Genomic DNA, 18,961 nt, shown 5'->3' on the forward strand with positions numbered 1-18,961 from the left:
AGAGTTTAATATTTAAACTGTGTATCATTTGAAGGAAAGAAATGGAGAGAAAGAAAATGATAAGGATCTCACTAAGAATCCCTTTCTCCCTGAAAGCTCTAAAATCAGCTCCCCCCTGAGCTTCGGATGGCCCAAAATCTCCAATCCTTTCGCCGCGGCCTCAAAACACTCCTATTCCACCAGTCTGACCTGGACTGACAGGCATTTTAATTATATTTACAATTTTTAATTTATTTTTAGTTTTTAATTTTAATTTATTGCACAGATGATTTTAATTTTATTTTTATCTTAATTTCTGTACTTATTATATGTTTTGTTGTTAGCCACCCTGAGTCCTTCGGGAGATAGGGCGGGATATAAATCCCATTAATAAATAAATAAATAAAATCAGTGCACAAATATTCAACAAGACTACTAAGCAGCACTTTCTTAGAACAAAGAAACAGAGATCAAACTTCTTCAGCACAAAATACAAAATGATCCAGGTTATGAGTGAAAATAAATACATCTTCAAAAGCGAAGAAATTTAAATTAACCAGAAATAATGTCTATGGATATTCTCAAGTCATCCAGATCATGGTTGTCCCAAAGGTGCTTTTTCAATAGGCAACTGGACTTTGTTTTTCTTTTCGCTTCTCATTCAAGGCTCTTTATCAATGACTGGATTCATTCCCCACCATCCAGTAAGAGCTGAAGAAGCTTCTTGGATGAGAAGCAAAATGTCTTCAAAGAAAAACAAGAAATTTGTTTTTGCAATAGTAATTAATAGTAATCCCTGTTAAACTAAAATTATTTAAGAAATTTCTGAACAAATCAGGAAAAAGTCTCTTTTTATATTTTCTCATTTTGAAAGACAGAGAGGCAAAAGCATCAAGGATATTGTTTCACAACTCATCCTCTGTGTGTCTCACAAACTCCATCTCCTTTGTGATGACAACATTCTCAGTTTGCAGTCCCATTTATGGGTTTTGTTTTCTAGCAAAATAACACGTCAAAGTAGGATGATTAATAGTGCAATGGTTATCTTAATAAATGCACTTTTATAGTTCATTTCTAGACTAACTATATCTCACCAGGTCTTCATAACGTCTGTAATGCTCTTTTCCTTCCCAATCCAATCGTTTAGGAAGCAACTAAAGTTCAAAGGGAAAAAGGGAGACACGAAAAAGATGTTAAAGTTATGATGGATGCTTGCACTAGTATCTTTTAAAAGACATGTCTATAAATAAAATCAAGAACTATGAGCAAAATTTGAGGGTCACAAAAGAAAAACAGAATTTTAAAATAAGTCAAGCAGACCTGGTATTGTTCCAGTTCTCGCACCAGCACCTGTAGGGAAAGGAAGAACCACATCTTTAAAATTTAAAAAAAAAAACACACGCGGCTGCTGGCCAAAACGAGGGGGCTACTCTGAATTTTTATTGGGGGTAGCCGAGAAGTAGAGCGCTGATTCAGAACTCACCTCGGCTGCTTTTCTACAAGGCCCAGCGCCCAAGAAGCGAGCTATGAGGAAATACAGTTCTGCGGGAGAGAGAGAGAGAGAGAGAGAGAGAGAGAGAGATGAATTTCAGAGCTGAGCTCAGTTGGAGGAGGGTGAGAGAGGGGAGGGGGTGGGAGATCCCCTTAGGTGACTGTAATTCATAATCAGGATCACGAGTATAAGATGGCGGCGTCGGAGGGGCAGGGAAGTGAGACGCTGGGTTCGTCCACCTCTTAAGATTTATTTCCCCGTCCCCTTTCGCGACGGCGCTCACTGGTTTGTTTTACCTGATTCAATCAGCGACACAGAGAGACCGCCAGCGGCCAAGGCAGAATTGGAGGCCTTCGACAATTCGGCCATTTCCGTAGCGGCCGCTGTCGCCAGATCGAGATTAAGATTCAGTGCTCTGTCTGGCGCGGCGGCCCAGGCCTGGCTCGACATAAACCTGCTAGCGCTCCCCTCCCCCTCCGTTCTTATGTCTATGTATGTCTAAGGAGGGACAACGATCCGGCGGGCGCGCGCGCGCGGGCGCTTTCCTGCGCGCGCCACCCTAGCCGCCGCGTCTCGGATTCATCTCTTCCAGCCCCGTCGCTGCCATTATTGCCGAGAAACCGCACACGACTGTGAGATCAGCTGACCAAGGAGAGGCGGGGAAGACTGACGGGCGATAGCAGGAGGGAGCTGAGAAAAGTAGTCCATCTTCTGCAACAAATGAAAACGTTGCCTTAGAAAGATACAATCCTATCCGGGATTGATTGGCTTTTCATTGCTTACAGGGTGTAGTGGGATGATCTACTTTGCATAAAGGGACAAACTGAAAATTGATGAACGCGTGTGGCCTAAACGCGGAAGGAGATACAGTCAGTTGCACCACAGTAAACCACTTCAAAGAGGAAGGGAGAGAGCAAAACGAATTGTAAAATGAATTGGTGGTGAAACTCGTTGCGGCTCGGGAAGGGAGAGAGTGGTGTTTAAAGGCATTCAAACGTTTTTAAAATGCGCATTGAAAACATTTGGAAATAAGCCTCGTTACGTGTAGCTTTATTTCCAGCTTTATAAGCCTCGTTACGTGTAGCTTTATTTCCAGCGATGCAGGAACTGCTCTTATTCAAGTTGTCTCATTTCTTAATAAACTGGTTTATATCAAAATTACTTGCATCGCATATTCCAACAATATAATCCCAAGAAAACCTGCCATACATGATAGCCTAGTTACGCGAAAGTGGTGATCCATCCAGCCCAGCATTTTGCATGATGTACTCTGCGTGAAACAGTTGTAATACCCCAACTGTAAAACATGTAGCCTTAAAATATTCACATGTGAACTTTAGTGAAAATCACATTTTGATTAAATAAAGTAGTACAAATGGATATTTACAGATGGGACTTATTTGCATTGCAGCATTATTGACAAGATTAATGACTGACAATGAAATTTTTAGGTTCCAATGTCATGCATAATAAAGTTTGGCTCGTTATAAATCATGCCTCTCCGTCAGACAATTCCGCAGGGTCAAATAGAGATTTATCCAACAGGACAAAATGCTTTCTCTATACAGAAATGGAAGAATGCAAATAACACATATTTTTCTGAAGAATATCGAGTTCTATGTTCTATACTTGGCCACGTATTACATATTTTAGTCAAGTAAAATTAATTTTAACTATGAACAGATTTGTACTAAACAAATTTCACTTCCACACCTTTTCATGTACTGTAGCTATATTAATCTGGGAGATTTGACATAAATTTGTACACTTTTTTGATGCCCTCTGCATTCCAGTAATATTGACAAAAAACTATGAAAAGTTTTTTTTACTAAAATGCATTTAGGCACCAGGATTAAAATTTTACCTTTCTTAACTACCACTGCTGCTATTCCAAAAAAAAACTTGCAATGACTGGCATTAGATCATCATTCAAAGCATTGTAATGCAGGGTACTTTCTCCCCTTTTATATTCCAGAAGGTGAAAGGGTGACCTGGGAGGGGGATATGAGAAGTATAGATAGGACAGGACTGAGGGAAACTTCAAATGCAAAAATAGGAAAATCTCAATCTATCAGTGCTAAGAATATATATTTAATTTCAGGAAAGGCAGATTGACAGCTTGCTGAAAAATCTTATGATACAAGGAGTCAGCTTATAGTATAAACAGCCTACTTTAACAAAATAAACCTAAACCATATTAAGGAAACCACATTATGACTCTATATTCCCTAAAAGCTATTTTAATTCCTTTTTAAATAAATAATTAACTTCCAAACACATACAGTAATAAGTTGTAGTTTCCTTAACACAATTCAGTTTATTGTGTTATCTTCCCCATGTTCCATCAAGTCCACCATGTTAATAGGGATATACAGTCATGGCTGAAATTGTTGGCACCCCAGAAATTTTTCCAGAAAATCAAGTATTTCTCACAGAAAAGTATTGCAGGAACACATGTTTTGCTATACACAGGTTTATTTCCTTTGTGTGTATTGGAACACAACAAAAAAGGGAGGAAAAAAAGCAAATTGGACATAATGTCAAACAAAACTCCAAAAATGGACCAGACAAAATTATTGGCACCCTTTCAAAATTGTGGGTAAGCAAGATTTGTTTCAAGCATGTAATGCTCCTTTAAACTCACCTGGGGCAAGTAACTGGTGTGGGCAATATAAAAATCACACCTGAAAGCAGATAAAAAGGAGAGAAGTTCACTTAGTCTTTGCATTGTGTGTCTGTGTGTGCCACACTAAGCATGGACAACAGAAAGAGGAGAAGAGAACTGTCTGAGGACTTGAGAACCAAAATTGTGGACAAATATCAACAATCTCAAGGTTACAAGTCCATCTCCAGAGATCTAGATTTGCCTTTGTCCACAGTGTGCAACATTATCAAGAAGTTTGCAACCCATGGCACTGTAGCTAATCTCCCTGGTCGTGGACAGAAGAGAAAAATTGATGAAAGGTTGAAACGCAGGATAGTCCGGATGGTGGATAAGCAGCCCCAAACAAGTTCCAAAGGAATGCAAGCTGTCCTGCAGGCTCAGGGAGCATCAGTGTCAGCGCAAACTATCCATCAACATTTAAATGAAATGAAATGCTATGGCAGGAGACCCAGGAGGACCCCACTGCTGAAACAGAGACATAAAAAAGCAAGATTACAGTTTGCCAAAATGTACTTGAGTAAGCCAAAATCCTTCTGGGAAAACGTCTTGTGGACAGATGAGACCAAGATACAGCTTTTTGGTAAAGCACATCATTCTACTGTTTACCGAAAACGAAATGAAGCCTACAAAGAAAAGAACACAGTACCTACAGTGAAATGTGGTGGAGGTTCAATGATGTTTGGGGGTTGTTTTGCTGCCTCTGGCACTGGGTGCCTTGAATGTATGCAAGGCATCATGAAATCTGAGGATTACCAAAGGATTTTGGGTCGCACTGTAGAGCCCAGTGTCAGAAAGCTGGGTTTGCGTCCGAGATCTTGGGTCTTCCAGCAGGACAATGACCCCAAACATACGTCAAAAAGCACCCAGAAATGGATGGCAAGAAAGCGCTGGAGAGTTATGAAGTGGCCAGCAATGAATCCAGATCTGAATCCCATTGAACACCTGTGGAGAGATCTTAAAATTGCTCTTGGGAAAAGGCGCCCTTCCAATAAGAGACCTGGAGCAGTTTGCAAAGGAAGAGTGGTCCAAAATTCCGGGTGAGAGGTGTAAGAAGCTTATTGATGGTTATAGGAAGCGACTGATTTCAGTTATTTTTTCCAAAGGGTGTGCAACCAAATATTAAGTTAAGGGTGCCAATAATTTTGTCCGGTCCATTTTTGGAGTTTTGTTTGACATTATGTCCAATTTGCTTTTTTTCCTCCCTTTTTTGTTGTGTTCCAATACACACAAAGAGAATAAACCCATGTATAGCAAAACATGTGTTCCTGCAATACTTTTCTGTGAGAAATACTTGATTTTCTGGAAAAATTTCTGGGGTGCCAACAATTTCGGCCATGACTGTATTTGTTTTGGAGGGAGAATAAAGTCTCAAGGAATGCTCTTGAAAACAACAAAGATGAAGACTGATTATAAAAAAAAGCATTAAAAACCAATATGCTAACTGAAAGAACAAAACAATGCATGGTCAATATTTGAAGGATTTGAAGGAAAAGTGAATAACAAACCCACACGGAGTTAGTTAAAATCAAGAGGGTTAAATAAATTAAAGGCTCGCTTTATTTTAGTGGCTCAAGAATAGGTTTTGCCAACTAATTTTATGAAGGCAAAAATTAAACATTTAACAATAAATGTCACCTTTGTAGCAAAAAGGATAAAACAACTGACCATTTGATCAATTGCTGCAGCAAAATTTCACAAACTGACTACAAGTAGTGGGTGTAATGACTGAGTTGCCAGAATTATTGAAACTTTTGCTACATTTGGATTTGAATATAATAAAAACTATTGGGACCATCAAGTTGAGTTTTGGGGAAATGAGTGGATTAACATTTTATGGGACTTTTAGATCCAAACAGAAAGGCATCTTGTAACATGTCTGATATAACAGCTGTTGAAAGAAAGTCTGGATCATTGATGTTATTCCAGGTGATAACAGGACTGAGAAAAAAACAATTGGGGAAAAATACCTAATACTTGCAGATCCAAGTCAAATGCTTATGGAAAAAGAAATCCTCCGTTGTACCAATCATGACTAGAGCCCTTGGAGCAATACCTAAAGAACTTCAATATCTGGAAATATTGATCAGACCTGAACGCCCTAATTTTATAAACTACCACCCTGCCTAGAACTGCCTATATTCTTAAATGGTACCTTAATTGGGTATCATCAACATGCTGATGATACCAAACCCCAAATTGGCAGATGACTCACCCAGTGGTTTCATGTACGGTAGATGTTGAAAACAAAGAGAATAAAGCCCTACAGCACCTCACCTGATGTGACTAAGAAACAATCTCTCCCCACCAATCAACACAGAATGAACATTAGCACATATCATCAGGGAATATATGCCTTCATTCTTTTTATATTTTAATTGTTGTATCAACAAAACCAACATATTAAATTGAAACATTGTTATTTCGTAAGTTTGGTCTAGCGCAGGGGTAGGCAACCTTGGCTCTTTTATGACTCGTGGACTTCAACTCCCAGAATTCCTGAGCCAGCATGGCTCAGCTTGGAAACCTCTCCCTTTTCCCTCAGCATGGCTGGCTCAGGAATTCTGGGAGTTGAAGTCCACAAGTCATAAAGCGGCCTAGGCCTAGGGCAGGGGTAGGCAACCTTGGCTTTTACAACTCGTGGACTTCAACTCCCAGAATTCCTGAGCCAGCATGGCTCACCTTGGAACCTCTTTTCCCTCAGTGTGGCTGGCTCAGGAATTCTGGGAGTTGAAGTCACGAAAGAGCCAAGGTTGCCTACCCCTGGTCTAGCGGATATAAGGCACCATGCTAGAAAGTGAGAAACCATGAGTTTAAATCCTGCCTTAGCCATTAAAGCCAGTTGGGAGACTTTGGGCCAGTCACTTTCTCAACCCAACCCACCTCACAGTGTTGTCATGGGGAAAGCAGGAGGAGAAAAGGGTGTTAGATATGTTCACTGCCTTGAGTTATTTGTAAAAAATAATAAAGGCAGCCAAACAAATGCATTAAAAAATTAAAAAATGCATTATTCAATAATCAGCATCTTAACATAACATGAATGTCTTGATCCTATGAAACCACTTACTGGTATTTTAAATCCCAGATTTCCCATCAAATATTTTTTTTAGAGAACTCTTGATTATTCCAATTACTCAGGAATAGCCAATGAGACCGATTAAAAAACTTATTTCAATTGATTTTGGTAAACTAATCACAATGAAAGAGAATGTGTTTTTTTTAAAGGCAATGATTGTGGGGAGAAGAAAAATGGAATAGCAATATCATTTCTTTTGTTTTCTAAATGTCAGTTCAGAACCAGGACTGATGAGTTCTCTTCCAAGAGCAGAATATGAGATCTTTGCCCTGGTCTTTCTCCTAGAAGTTAGAGTTTGTCTGGTGACTCTATTCCTATAATTGAGAATAGAGCTTTCATTACCATTCCTCTTGCTAGATTGAAGAAGTCAAATCAGTATAATTCACTACAAAGACTACTAAAAGTAGTAACAGTAAGCACTTGTGATCTCACATTAACAGAAGTAAAATTTAATGGCAGCAATTTACAGACTGGGGGAAAATAATTCTTACCACTTTCCTATTATTGTATTAAAACAAGATATAATTGAATTTTGTAAACTATTATATAAAAACTGATTTAGAGTCGAGTTGAAATTCTAAAATTGTCAATATTTTATTAGATCATAGGATGAATCACAGACATTTAGATAGAGCTCTTTCTTCCAATAATTGAATGTAAACCCCATGTTATCACAATTTCTTAGATAAAACATTCAAATTAGAAAAGTACCAGTGTCTCAAATACTGCCATCTCAAGCCGTATCGTTAAACCAAAATTTTGTACAGTACACACACTACATACCCCAATCGCCAATATTTCATAATGTATTAGAAAAAATAAACTACAGCTGTACTACAAAAAATAACTCTGTCACAGACTAACTTGAAAGCAAGATCAACCATCAAGGAATCAAACAGAGTTGTGAATTCCCCCACTCACCCACCCTTAATCTACTTGAGGCAATGCTTCTCTTAAAGTTCATCAAATTATTTTTCAGTCTACAGAAGAAATAAGCAATTTATTTTCTACTGGCATATACTAAGTATTGTTTTCAATTAAGAGCTAGAAATTTAAAGAAGTAATCCTGTATTCATTAAAACTAAAATCCTACATAGAAGATATATTGTAAGTTGCCCACCTGGGCTTCTGGAATGTTAAACCTACAATCCTATGTATACTTATTGACTTAAGTGCCTCTAAATAGACATCCAAAAGATAGCTCTGTAAAGCAGTAAAAATTTGAAAATATTCCTTCATCTAACATTCCATTAAATTACTGGTTGTACAGAAAACCAATAACCAGTACATGATTTTTAATTTCATTAAAACAAGGCATATACATTCAATTACATTAAAAGAAATATAGAAGATATCCTATTTTAAAAATGTATTTGCTAAAATCACTAAAAAAAACCTTGCATTTAAAAATAGTTGATAAAAATATTCCTCTGGATTGTACAAGGCAGTGGTGAGAGAACCACTGATCAAAAACTGTTACTCAGATTTTTCTTCTTTTTCCCCTGGTGTATCAGATACTGGGTCCTGAAAAAAAGAGAAAACTTAGTAGTAGTAATAGTAATACTTTATTTCCAAGTTCAAACTTAAAAGCACTTAAAACATGTCAAATTTGATATATAGGTCAGCAAAACTTTTATACTGTGAGCCAAGATGTATTAAATCATTTCAGTTTAAAATTTCTGCTTCAGTGTAGCCATTATAGATTAACATGTTCAATCCTCAAAAGGAAAATATTTGGAATAAACTATGAAACACAATGAACATAAACTATTTAAGGTATACAATACTGTTCTATAACTAAGAGCTATAATGTGAATTATATCACATTTGCATTTTCTGCAATCCTATTCTATTAAGGAAACCTAGCAATTACTGAATAATTAAGCTAGAGAATTAACCTTGCTTTATTATACTCAAACATAATATAAAACAATACATGGTTGAAATTTGTTGAATTGATTTATATGTCCTCAATGTTCAGGCTGAAAACTCTAGTTCTCTGCTCTTAAATAGGAATATTTATAGTGGACATTGTCAAATTTATTTTTCCATTAGATAGTTGACAGAAAGGAAACAGCAAATAGAGGATTAATTTACCAAATCCTGGAACAAGCCCCCCCTTTTTTTATCCAGAATAAAATTGAATTCCAGTGCCATCTCCAATTTTTGTACTCTGTTCTACCTCTTTCCTGCTGCCCCTACACCCTTTAAATAAGTATTATGACACTAAAATTTTAAAGTATCCTCACATAAATTCATACAACAAGCTGCAAGGGTCTGGTAGCATGCATCTATATACAATTCTCTACTGAGGTGAAGCCTATTTTTTTGAAACATACAAATTAACTAAAAGAAACTCCAGGTATCTATGAAGGTTTAATAGAATTACCTCCTCACTTTTTGTTTCTCCATTTTCTGCAGGCAAATTATCCTTTATTTCTTCTTTGTTATTATCTTCAGTTTGTTTCTCTTTCAGTCCTTTTTTCCCTTTTGTTGAAGCTCTCTTTTCCTCAGACTTAACCTATAGTAACTCAGAATAGATAATTTATAAAGGCAATTGTCAACCATTGATAACTTTACTTCTAAACCACTGGGCAGAAACAAAGCATACAATATTTACCCAAATAAAGCTATTCAGTATAAGTTACAGTGTTTCCCCAAAAGTAAGATCTACCCCCAAAATAAGTCCTAGATTTTTGGGGGTGGGCCTAATATAAGCCCTACCCCGAAAATAAACCCTACTTTTTTGAAGAGGCACATGCCTAAAATCAAGCTAGGGCAAGGGTGGGGGGTAGAGCTGCCCCATGCACCCTGTGCCTACTTACCAGGCCTCCCATGAATCAAAATCTGTCTCTCCTCATCAGCCCACTTTTTCCCTGGCCTGCATTTCACAATCAGAAACCTTTCAGGAAGGCCTCTGACTGCAAAATACAGGCTGGAGCTCTATTCTTAGCTGCAGAATTAAGCTGCTCCTTCAGCTGGTGAGGCTGCCGCCATGAGGTGAGTGGAAAAGACACCCCCCCAAAAAAAATAAGATCTGGCGCCTCTTTTGTAACATGGTAGTTACATACAAGTAGTCCTCAAATTACAACCGAAATTGAGCCCCAATTTCCATTGCTAAGCAAGGCAGTTGTGAGTTTTGCCTGTTATAGCCTTTTTTGCCAGTTAAGTGAATCACTCTAGTTGTTAAGTGAATCATGTAGTCGTTAAGCAAATCTAGCTTCCCCCTTTGACTTTGCTTGTCAGAAGCCAGCTGGGGAAGGTTACAAATAGTAATCACATTGCCTCAGGACAGTGCAACAGGCACAAATACATTCCAGTTGCAAAGTATCCGAATTTTGATTATGTGACCATGAGGTTACTGTTATAAGTGTGAACACGCATGTCACTTTTTTCAGTTCCATTGTAACCTGTATACTGTAGTATTACATTTCTGTTGAAAATAGTTTTACAATTTGTCAAGTTCTACAAAGCTAAGACATCAGACGGTGATAGTTAAAATGCATATTTTTAAATCATCAGCCAAGCTTCCAAGCCAGATTTCAAGTAACTAAATAAACTTCTCACACACAAAAAAACAATCCTTACCTTTGAAGTGGGTTTTTTTGGTTTTGTCTCGGCTTTGGTGATGGCAGGTTTCTGAAAGGAACAACAAAAAAACCTGTTTTATTATGCCTCACTCTTTGCACAAATTACAGCAGTGAAGTCAACTAAAATTTCTACTCACAGCCGATAATCGTGCGGATCGCCTCTTCGGCTGTGGCAAAACAAGGACAAAATCCTGAAGTTAACAGCCTGCTCGGTACTGCCTACGTAACCCCCTTTCCCTCCCCTTTCTATTATTCTTCCAGCCAAGCAACACTTACCTCTTCTTCGGCAGGATTCACCTGCAACGAAAGAGTTAATAGTATTAAAAACCGCGGGAGGCGACCTCGCATGCGCCTTAACAGACTGAAAACAGACCCCGAGCCGTGATCTCACCGCGCGCACGCCCCCTTTCCCACCGCCGTATCGGGATCGCTAGGCTGAGGCCGAGTTGCGCCAAAGGCCACGCAAAATTTAGAGGAGCTGGGAGTCCCCTCGGAACGATCTCGGGACTTTCGAACTACCTCGAAGGGAGGCCAACTCGTGGCCAGTAACACTCGCTACGTCCCCCACCCCCTCTCGGCTCCCTCCATGAGCACCGAAATACTGGGCCTCACGCCCAAGTCGCCACATAAAACTATTACAATATTAAAAAAAAGAGAACGCCCTCCCAGTCTTAATTTTTTTAAAAAAATAAAATAAAATGCATCAATCATAAAAGGAACGGCAAGATGAGGTAATGATGAGATAAGAGAAGAGACTGTGCGTCCTTGGACGCGCTTTGTTGTGTGCGCCCGCCCGTCGCCAACCTTTCTCTTCGGCATAGCTGAGTAAAGGTGCCCTCGCCTTTTCTTGTGCTTTATATTTTGCCCTTAGCGTCAGGCAGCGCGGGCGCTTGTTCTTACAGCCGGAGCGGTGACGACTGCGAGCCTACGGGAGCCAAATTCTCACTGCTGCGCACAAACTGTCTCTTGCCTGCTGATTTCCCCCCCCCCCCCATCCCAGCAGCGCCAGCGGCACTGCAACAAGATCCAGCCGGATTGAGGGAAGGGAGGGTGGGCGTGCGCGCGCGCGCGCTCTCCTCAGCGCCGCCCTCTATCGACTGGACGCGCTCGTTCCTATTGGCCGTCTGACTTATAGGACCGCTAAAAAAAAAAACCTCAACAAATTGTCTCTTTGAATTTGGTCTACCTCGGAGACTCGGATGCTTCTAATCTAGGCGGATCTAACCGGGGTTCCGCCCATGTTGCACACGTCACAGTAGAAGTGTGACGGATTGGCCACCGCATCTGCGCAGTATTGCTGAAGCCCTGTGAGGCACTGCCGCGCCGCAAAGATGCGCGCTTGCGCATTTTTGACAAGTGGGCGCCCGCTTCAAGTGTTTGCCCGTTCGAGTAATTATGTTTCTGAGAACAGCGTTTCTTTTTCTCCCTTTTCTTTGCACGTCTCAAACCCAAGACATGACTGAACTACGTGTAGAGGCGAAACAGTTGACAACGCATGGTGGCGCATGGCTTCTCGTCCTGAGCTCCGTGTTCTTATGCAACCTCCTCAAAATCCTTCTGCCCTCCTGTTCTTCCATTGTAAGTGTCATCGGCCGACCGGGTTTCCATGGCGACCGCATTTGATGCACCTTTCGATCTTCTTTTATTTCTCAGTAGAAGAGAAACTATTGATTTGTTCCCTGAGGATGGGAGACAGATGGACGAGAGGAAACATTCTAAGGTGGCTTCCTACCCCATGTTTGTTTTCTCCTTATTTTATTTTCTCCTTATTTATTTTTCCCTTGGCAACACTTCCCAACCTAGTATCCTGCTGCAAGTCCAAGATTTGCTAGCTTGCATGAATACAGCGAGCTATAGTCCCTACACATGTTCATTCAGAGATGCTTCCTTGCCAGATTCTTCAGTGCCTTCAAGAATAACAGAGCTTCTAATGTACTTCCTTCACTGGAAAAGTTCTTTAGAATTCTGGGAGACATTTGGAGACGTATCTTGAAAATAACCTGTTGATCTGTATAACACAGTTAAAAATGGGAATGTTTTGTGACCCTTTGTATTGTATCATTAAATGATGTATGATCATTTTATGTGATAAAATGCTTTATAACAATTTGCCAAATTTCAGTTTCATAGGAATCATGGGTTCCACGTTTTGGACACATTATGTAAGCTAGCCTATTTGAGGTACCATGGTTCAGAAATGGTTGCCCTATGATGCACTGCTTTTCCCATTTAAAAGTTATACACACACACAGTTTTTACTATATAGAATCGATTCACAAGGAAATTTCCAGTGGATGCTGATATCAAAGATGAATAATCATTTGAAGTTTTTAAATGTTCCTATAGTAGTTTGAGGAAACTAGTTTTGCTATGGACTCCATCCTTGTATAAGAATAAAATTAAGGCACTCCTCAAGGCTAACTTGTCTAGCTTTGATAAAAAAAACAACTGCAAAAGGGAATCCATGACTCCTAATTAGAACCACATGTGAATTTCTCTTACTGTTAGAAAGTTGTCTTCCTAACATTTCCTTGGACTCTGCCTTTCTGTAATTTGTATTTCTGGTCATTTCAGTTTGTAGGCAAAGGCTCCAAGGGGCTTATAAAATATTTTACAGAATAGGATTAAAGCCTCCCAGGCCCCGACATCTGCCTCGCCGGCCCACTTCTGCAGCCGCTCGCCATCGTTCGCACATGTGGCTCCCCCAGCCTCCATTTTGACAGCAGACGCCTTCAGGAAAGGTCTCTGCAGCTGAGAAATGAGTTCTGGATTGACACGTGTGGCACTCCCTGGCCTCCATTTCGCCATCAGAGGCCTTGGCTTTTGATTGAGAAATGGAGGCCGGGGGCGCCATGCGGGTCAATCCACAGCTCATTTCTTGGCTGCAGACGCCTTTCTTGAAGGTCTCTGCCAGCAAAACGGAGGCCAGGAGCAACACGTCCAAGCGGCAGCAAGTAGTCGCAGAAGAAGTGGGCTGGCGAGGTGAGGCAAGTGTCAGGGCATAGGAGGCCTGGCTGCAAGTGTCCTGAGGTAAAAGGGTGCGAGGATCGTGGGGCAGCTCCACCCCTCCATCCCCACATTAGCTTGATTTTTACCCATGTGCCTCGCCTTATCTCATGCAACCAGGTGCTATGGAGTGGGTGGGGTGTTAAATAGGGCTTATTTTCAGGGTAGGTCTTATTTTCCAGGAAACACTATAGAAAAGCAACAACAATCTGCCTGATGTACCAACATTTGGGATAGTATATTTTCTGTTGCTCTGGAGTGCTTTCTTGAAGAACCATGTAAATAGCTTTCCAAATATGCTATAGGTAGAATGTGGCCCTCAGCAACCTTTGCTCCCAGATTTTACCAGACATGCTGATTCAGTTTGGAGGAAAAATCTTACAGTTCAAGTGTGATGAAATTCTAATTCTGGAAATAAAAACATTTTTTTCCAAACATTGCAGACCAAGAACAGAAGAATGTTATGAATGTTGTGATTATTTTGTGTAATAACCATATATTAGACACGCATTTCAAATTATGACTTCTTTTTCTCTTTATCAGATGTCTAGGTTGCTACAAAAGGATGCTGAGCAGGAATCTGAAATGCGATCTGATATTCACAGCATGAAGCAAGAACTTTCTACCATTAGTATGATGGATGAATTTGCCAGATATGCTCGATTAGAAAGGAAAATTAATAAAATGACTGATAAGCTTAAGACACATGGTACAGATTTCTTAACTGTATTTGCATAATGTCAGTTCATTTTTGCCAGCTTTTTTCAAAAGTGTTGCTAATCTTAAGATTTCTTAGCTACAAAACAAAATTTGGCGATATCAAAATACATTTTGTCTGGGGATTAAGCCATATGTTGGCTCATCATGTTTTCTTATGTGAACACTTTAGCTTTTAAAAAAATAAAACACGTGCACTTTTAGTTCAAATTAATTGTAGATTTATTTTAAAAAAATAATGCATTTTTTCATTTAATCAATTGGAATTGTGTGTGTGTATATGTTCGTGCCAAGATTCAGTTTATTTCACATGTCACATTCTTCAGTACAGGTTATCAAAACTCAGCATAGATTTCTGAAAGAATCTGATTTTGGTATGACATTTCTAAAATTGCTGAATTAGTAGAAATCTGTTTTAATAACAATATTCAAATTTGGCATATATGCGTGTATGTATATAGGTTAGGCATGTCAAACACGTGAGCCACACCCATCCCGGTCCAGCAAGGGCAAAACAAGTCCCGATACCTCATGATACAGCCCATGATGTGATTGGGTTTGATATAGGTATAGAGGTGTGTGTGTGTGTGTGTGTGTGTGTGTGTGTGTGTAGTATATATAGGTAGTCCTTGCCTTACAGCCACCATTCAGCCTAAAATATATGTTGGTAAGCAAGATAGTTAAGTGAGTTTTGCCCCATTTTATGACCTTTCTTTCCACAGTTGTTAATTGAATCGCTGCTGCTGTTAAGTTAGTAACATGGTTGTTAAGTGAATCTGGCTTCCCCATTGACTTTGTTTGTCAGAAGGTTGCTAAAGGAGATCACATGACCCCAGGACACTGCAGCTGTCATAAATATGAGTCACTTGCTAAGCATCCAAATTTTGATCACATGACCATGGGAAGTACTACTACAATGGTCATAAGTCACTATTTTCAATGCTGTGGTAACTTTGAACAGTCACTAACAAATGGTTGAAGTCAAGGACTACCTATATACTGTATGTGTATGCATGTGCATGTGCGTACCCCCTCCCCACAGACACACACAGCATTCTATGTTCTTTTTGGAATATCTGTTTTGATTGAAAAAAAAGTGAAATAGATAAAATAGATATAAATAAGTAAAAAAACAAGTAAATGGGAATGAAATAAAATCTGCCATAAAAATATTACATCTGTTTATATAAATCACACATTATTATTATTTTCTATTAACAGTGAAAACACGAACTGCTCAACTAGCCAAAATAAAGTGGGTAATAAATATTGTGTTCTACATTTTGCAAGTAAGTAAATTTGAATTATACACACTAAAGATACATGTTATATGCCTAAAGCTTTTTTTGATTTGAAGGAAGATCTGGAATTAAGAGATGTATGGCGGGAAAGGAATATGAGAGACAGACTTGTTCTTGCAGAAAACATACGAAAGAATTTTTTCTTACAAATATGCATAGGTACCTCAATGGAAGTGGTTTGGGATGCTAAACCTTATATGAGAGGGGTTTTGATTTATATGAATAATGCTTACAGGCGTAAGCAAAAGCAAAAACGTTTAGATATTGAGGAAGAGATTAAAGCTAAGGTGAAAAAGCTTATTTCGAATCCATTGGATAATGGGGTATTATTGTAGATTGTGATGTTAAAGAAACTAATTTGATGTTGAATATGATAACAGCAGCACGGTTACTGGTGGGACAATATTGGAAGAAGGATAGTTTGCCTACTATAGAAGAATGGGTGTCTAAAGTTTCGAATCTTGCAGAGATGTCTAAGATTTTTGTGTATTTGAAAGATCATTCACAGGAAAGATATATTTCAGTTTGGAGGAGATGGATAGATTATATTTAGAACAAATATGGGACTAAAAAGTTCCATTTAGCTTATGAGTAGATCTTAGTGGGATATTGTTATTGGTACTTTGATTGTAGTTATGTTAAAGGGGAGTTAAAGCACATTATGAATTTGGTTAATTGTATATTTGCATAATTTTTATTTAGAATATGATTATTATAACTATAATCCTGTATTTAGCTCTGGGAAGTGGGGGGGGAAGTGGGTGGGTTTGGGGTGGGGGGGATTTGGGGATATATTGTAAAACTTTGTTTCTGTAAAACTTTTTAATAAAAAAGATACGTTATAAAATAAATTCTATATATAGTAGCTTAAAACTATTAATTAATAATAAAAATAACTACAAAGAAAATAAGATTAGAACTTTTTTCCATAAGCCTCTCTCTTCGTTCGTGTTAGTTTTGTATATCAATGGTACTGTTTCATACATTCATTTTTTTGAAATAATTGCAATTTACAATCAAATCAGACAGATTTGTGAATTAAGCCATATGATTTTTCCTTTTCGCTGCCTCTCTCTTAAGCAATTAATCATATATTGTTGGGTTCAGTAATGTGGCTGGAGAAGAATGCCTCAGTCCCTTTTCTTGCAAAGTAGGGCAAGCTCAAGAGTAAGGCAAAAAATAATAGTGTTTCTGATATTTTTTGAAATAAAAGTATCTTATGAAATAGAGGGACCTGGATTCATCCAAATATCATTTTCACAAAATAGTATTCTTATATAACAGTAAGCTTCAGAAATATATAGTTACTATAGTAAAAAATGCAATGGCTTTGTTTCTACCTTTCACACATATCTGAATAATAACTTTTTTATTTCAGGGTGCCTTAATGATATCATTAATTTGGAAATATTACTCTGAACCAGTTACTCTGCTCCCAAGCAAATGGCTTGCCCCTTTGGAACGCTTAGTAGCTTTTCCGACAGGAGTGGCAGGTAACGCTATTGCATGTAAAATACTTTCTGCTCTTTTGTATGAATCTAATACTTCTTTCTTTCTTGATTTTAAATACATTACTCTATGTGGGTTTCTTTAGAAACTTTACCCCATAATCTATATCCCTGTATCTGGATCCTATAGATATATATTTAACAAATAGAAGCATACAAATTAACAATTTTTTCAGGTTTAATTTTTCATAGAGCTGGGGATGTTCCAGATCTAAATATCATCTGCCTATTATTATAAACAATATAGCGCTAAATAATCTGTGTTTGATTCTAGGACAGCATGCCTACAAGATAGAGCTACTGTAGTTCATATATTTAAGGGAAACTTGCATATTAAAGAGCCATAATTATGGCTTAATGTTTAAGATTAGTAGTGTATTTCACCTATTAATCATATTATATTTGGTTTATTCCTTAATGCATCTGAATATTTCTCATTGGGAGCCAGTTATATATTTCTTTAAAATGAAAAGTTAATGTTCTAAAAGCAGTTTGTTGAGCAATTTCCATTCATTCTAATGAAAATTACAGTAAAGCAGATAATTCTGGGCAATAGCCAATATACACAAAATCTCCAGATTTTATATTTTACTTGTACTGTATAATCACCTGATTCAATAATTACTCTTTTTTCCTAAACTCCCAAGGGCAGATTTAACTGCTTATTCAGTTTTGCTTTGCAAATCCTTTTTTATATATATGCATGAGCTACAGATACTTGGTATTTACAGCATACCTTTTAATCTTTTTTAGGTGGTGTCGGAATTACATGTTGGTTGGTGGTTTGCAACAAAGTTGTTGCCATTATGCTATACCCATTCAATTGAGAAAGAAACTTGTCTCACTTTCAGCAATATTTGAACACCCTGTCATTTTTTCAGTATTCTGATATGATTGGAGATAAATCTCAAGAATGTGAAAGACTAGAAGGATGCAGCTTTTAAAGTAAAATAAAAAACCAACTATTTAAAATTTTCTTCACTCTTATGGAAGTAACAATATTTGTAAATGTGCAACTCCTTAATTCTTGTTCACTTCATAGTTGAATGTTCAATTATTGAAACATAACTTCTACAATCAATGACTTTCGCTTGATATATAGTTATTTCCTTTCATTGTTAGATGATGTGTAGGATATATGCTGAATATGAAATATTAACTGTGCGCGACGCTACACTTGTATATACATGTATCTAAAATCTATTAATATCTACTAATTCTAATACAGGTGAAACTCGAAAAATTAGAATATCGTGCAAAAGTTCATTTATTTCAGTAATGCAACTTAAAAGGGGAAACTAATATATGAGATAGACTCATTACATGCAAAGCAAGATAGTTCAAGCCATGATTTGTCATAATTGTGATGATTATGGCTTACAGCTCATGAATCCACAATCTCAGAAAATTAGAATATTGTGAAAAGGTGCAATATTCTAGGCTCAAAGGGTCCCATTCTAATCAGCTAATTAAGCCATAACACCTGCAAAGGATTCCTGAGCCTTTAAATGGTCTTTCAGTCTGGTTCAGTAGGAATCACACTCATGGGGAAGACTGCTGACCTGACAGTTGTGCAGAAAACCATCACTGACACCCTCCATAAGGAAGGAAAGCCTCAAAAGGTAATTGC

The 18,961-nt window shown here is 38.1% G+C and overlaps 3 protein-coding genes across 8 annotated transcripts in view; 1 reads left to right on the top strand and 2 right to left on the bottom strand.

Annotated features, from left to right (window-relative positions):
* Positions 1-2,080, bottom strand: part of BRWD1 (bromodomain and WD repeat domain containing 1) — an 82,303-nt gene extending 80,223 nt beyond the window's left edge. For all 4 annotated transcript variants that reach the window (XM_083361422.1, XM_083361421.1, XM_083361423.1 and 1 more), the window contains exons 1-4: positions 1,768-2,080; positions 1,463-1,521; positions 1,300-1,329; positions 1,074-1,133 (exon numbers count right to left, since the gene is read on the bottom strand). In XM_083361422.1, coding sequence (XP_083217548.1) covers positions 1,074-1,133; positions 1,300-1,329; positions 1,463-1,521; positions 1,768-1,921 — 303 coding nt within the window. In that variant the 5' untranslated portion in view covers positions 1,922-2,080. The remainder of the gene's footprint in view (positions 1-1,073; positions 1,134-1,299; positions 1,330-1,462; positions 1,522-1,767) is intronic.
* A 5,698-nt stretch (positions 2,081-7,778) lies between these two features.
* On the bottom strand, positions 7,779-11,808 carry HMGN1 (high mobility group nucleosome binding domain 1). 2 transcript variants are annotated; one of them, XM_083361467.1, is made up of 6 exons: positions 11,604-11,808; positions 11,076-11,096; positions 10,937-10,966; positions 10,798-10,848; positions 9,607-9,730; positions 7,779-8,733 (listed from the first exon to the last, which is right to left on the bottom strand). In XM_083361467.1, the coding sequence occupies exons 1-6, from the start codon at positions 11,616-11,618 to the stop codon at positions 8,720-8,722; spliced, it is 255 nt and encodes an 84-aa protein (XP_083217593.1). In that variant the 5' UTR covers positions 11,619-11,808; the 3' UTR covers positions 7,779-8,719. The 2 variants fall into 2 exon arrangements, with proteins under 2 accessions (XP_083217593.1, XP_083217592.1); XM_083361466.1 differs by having other exon boundaries at positions 9,599-9,730; positions 11,604-11,804.
* Positions 11,809-12,087: 279 nt separating this feature from the next.
* GET1 (guided entry of tail-anchored proteins factor 1) lies at positions 12,088-18,580 on the top strand. 2 transcript variants are annotated; one of them, XM_083361465.1, is made up of 5 exons: positions 12,088-12,519; positions 14,349-14,514; positions 15,744-15,811; positions 17,202-17,316; positions 18,085-18,580. In XM_083361465.1, the coding sequence occupies exons 1-5, from the start codon at positions 12,406-12,408 to the stop codon at positions 18,156-18,158; spliced, it is 537 nt and encodes a 178-aa protein (XP_083217591.1). In that variant the 5' UTR covers positions 12,088-12,405; the 3' UTR covers positions 18,159-18,580. The 2 variants fall into 2 exon arrangements, with proteins under 2 accessions (XP_083217591.1, XP_083217590.1); XM_083361464.1 differs by having other exon boundaries at positions 12,089-12,377.
* The last annotated feature ends 381 nt before the right edge of the window (positions 18,581-18,961 follow it).

Source organism: Vipera ursinii, assembly GCF_947247035.1.
Source record: "Vipera ursinii genome assembly, chromosome: 4".
In the NCBI taxonomy this organism is placed as follows: domain Eukaryota; kingdom Metazoa; phylum Chordata; class Lepidosauria; order Squamata; family Viperidae; genus Vipera; species Vipera ursinii.

What these genes read in the sequence shown, in the direction of transcription:
- HMGN1 (XM_083361466.1), bottom strand. An exon ending in TGAATCCTGCCGAAGAAGAG is followed by an intron (nt 10,967 to 11,075) that starts GTAAGTGTTGCT and finishes GTTTTGCCACAG; the next exon opens with CCGAAGAGGCGATCCGCACG. An exon ending in CAAAAAAACCCACTTCAAAG is followed by an intron (nt 9,731 to 10,797) that starts GTAAGGATTGTT and finishes GAGTTACTATAG; the next exon opens with GTTAAGTCTGAGGAAAAGAG.
- GET1 (XM_083361464.1), top strand. Translation starts at nt 12,195, where the DNA reads ATGTTTCTGAGAACAGCGTTTCTTTTTCTCCCTTTTCTTTGCACGTCT. An exon ending in TGCCCTCCTGTTCTTCCATT is followed by an intron (nt 12,378 to 14,348) that starts GTAAGTGTCATC and finishes TCTCTTTATCAG; the next exon opens with ATGTCTAGGTTGCTACAAAA. An exon ending in TTTTCCGACAGGAGTGGCAG is followed by an intron (nt 17,317 to 18,084) that starts GTAACGCTATTG and finishes AATCTTTTTTAG; the next exon opens with GTGGTGTCGGAATTACATGT.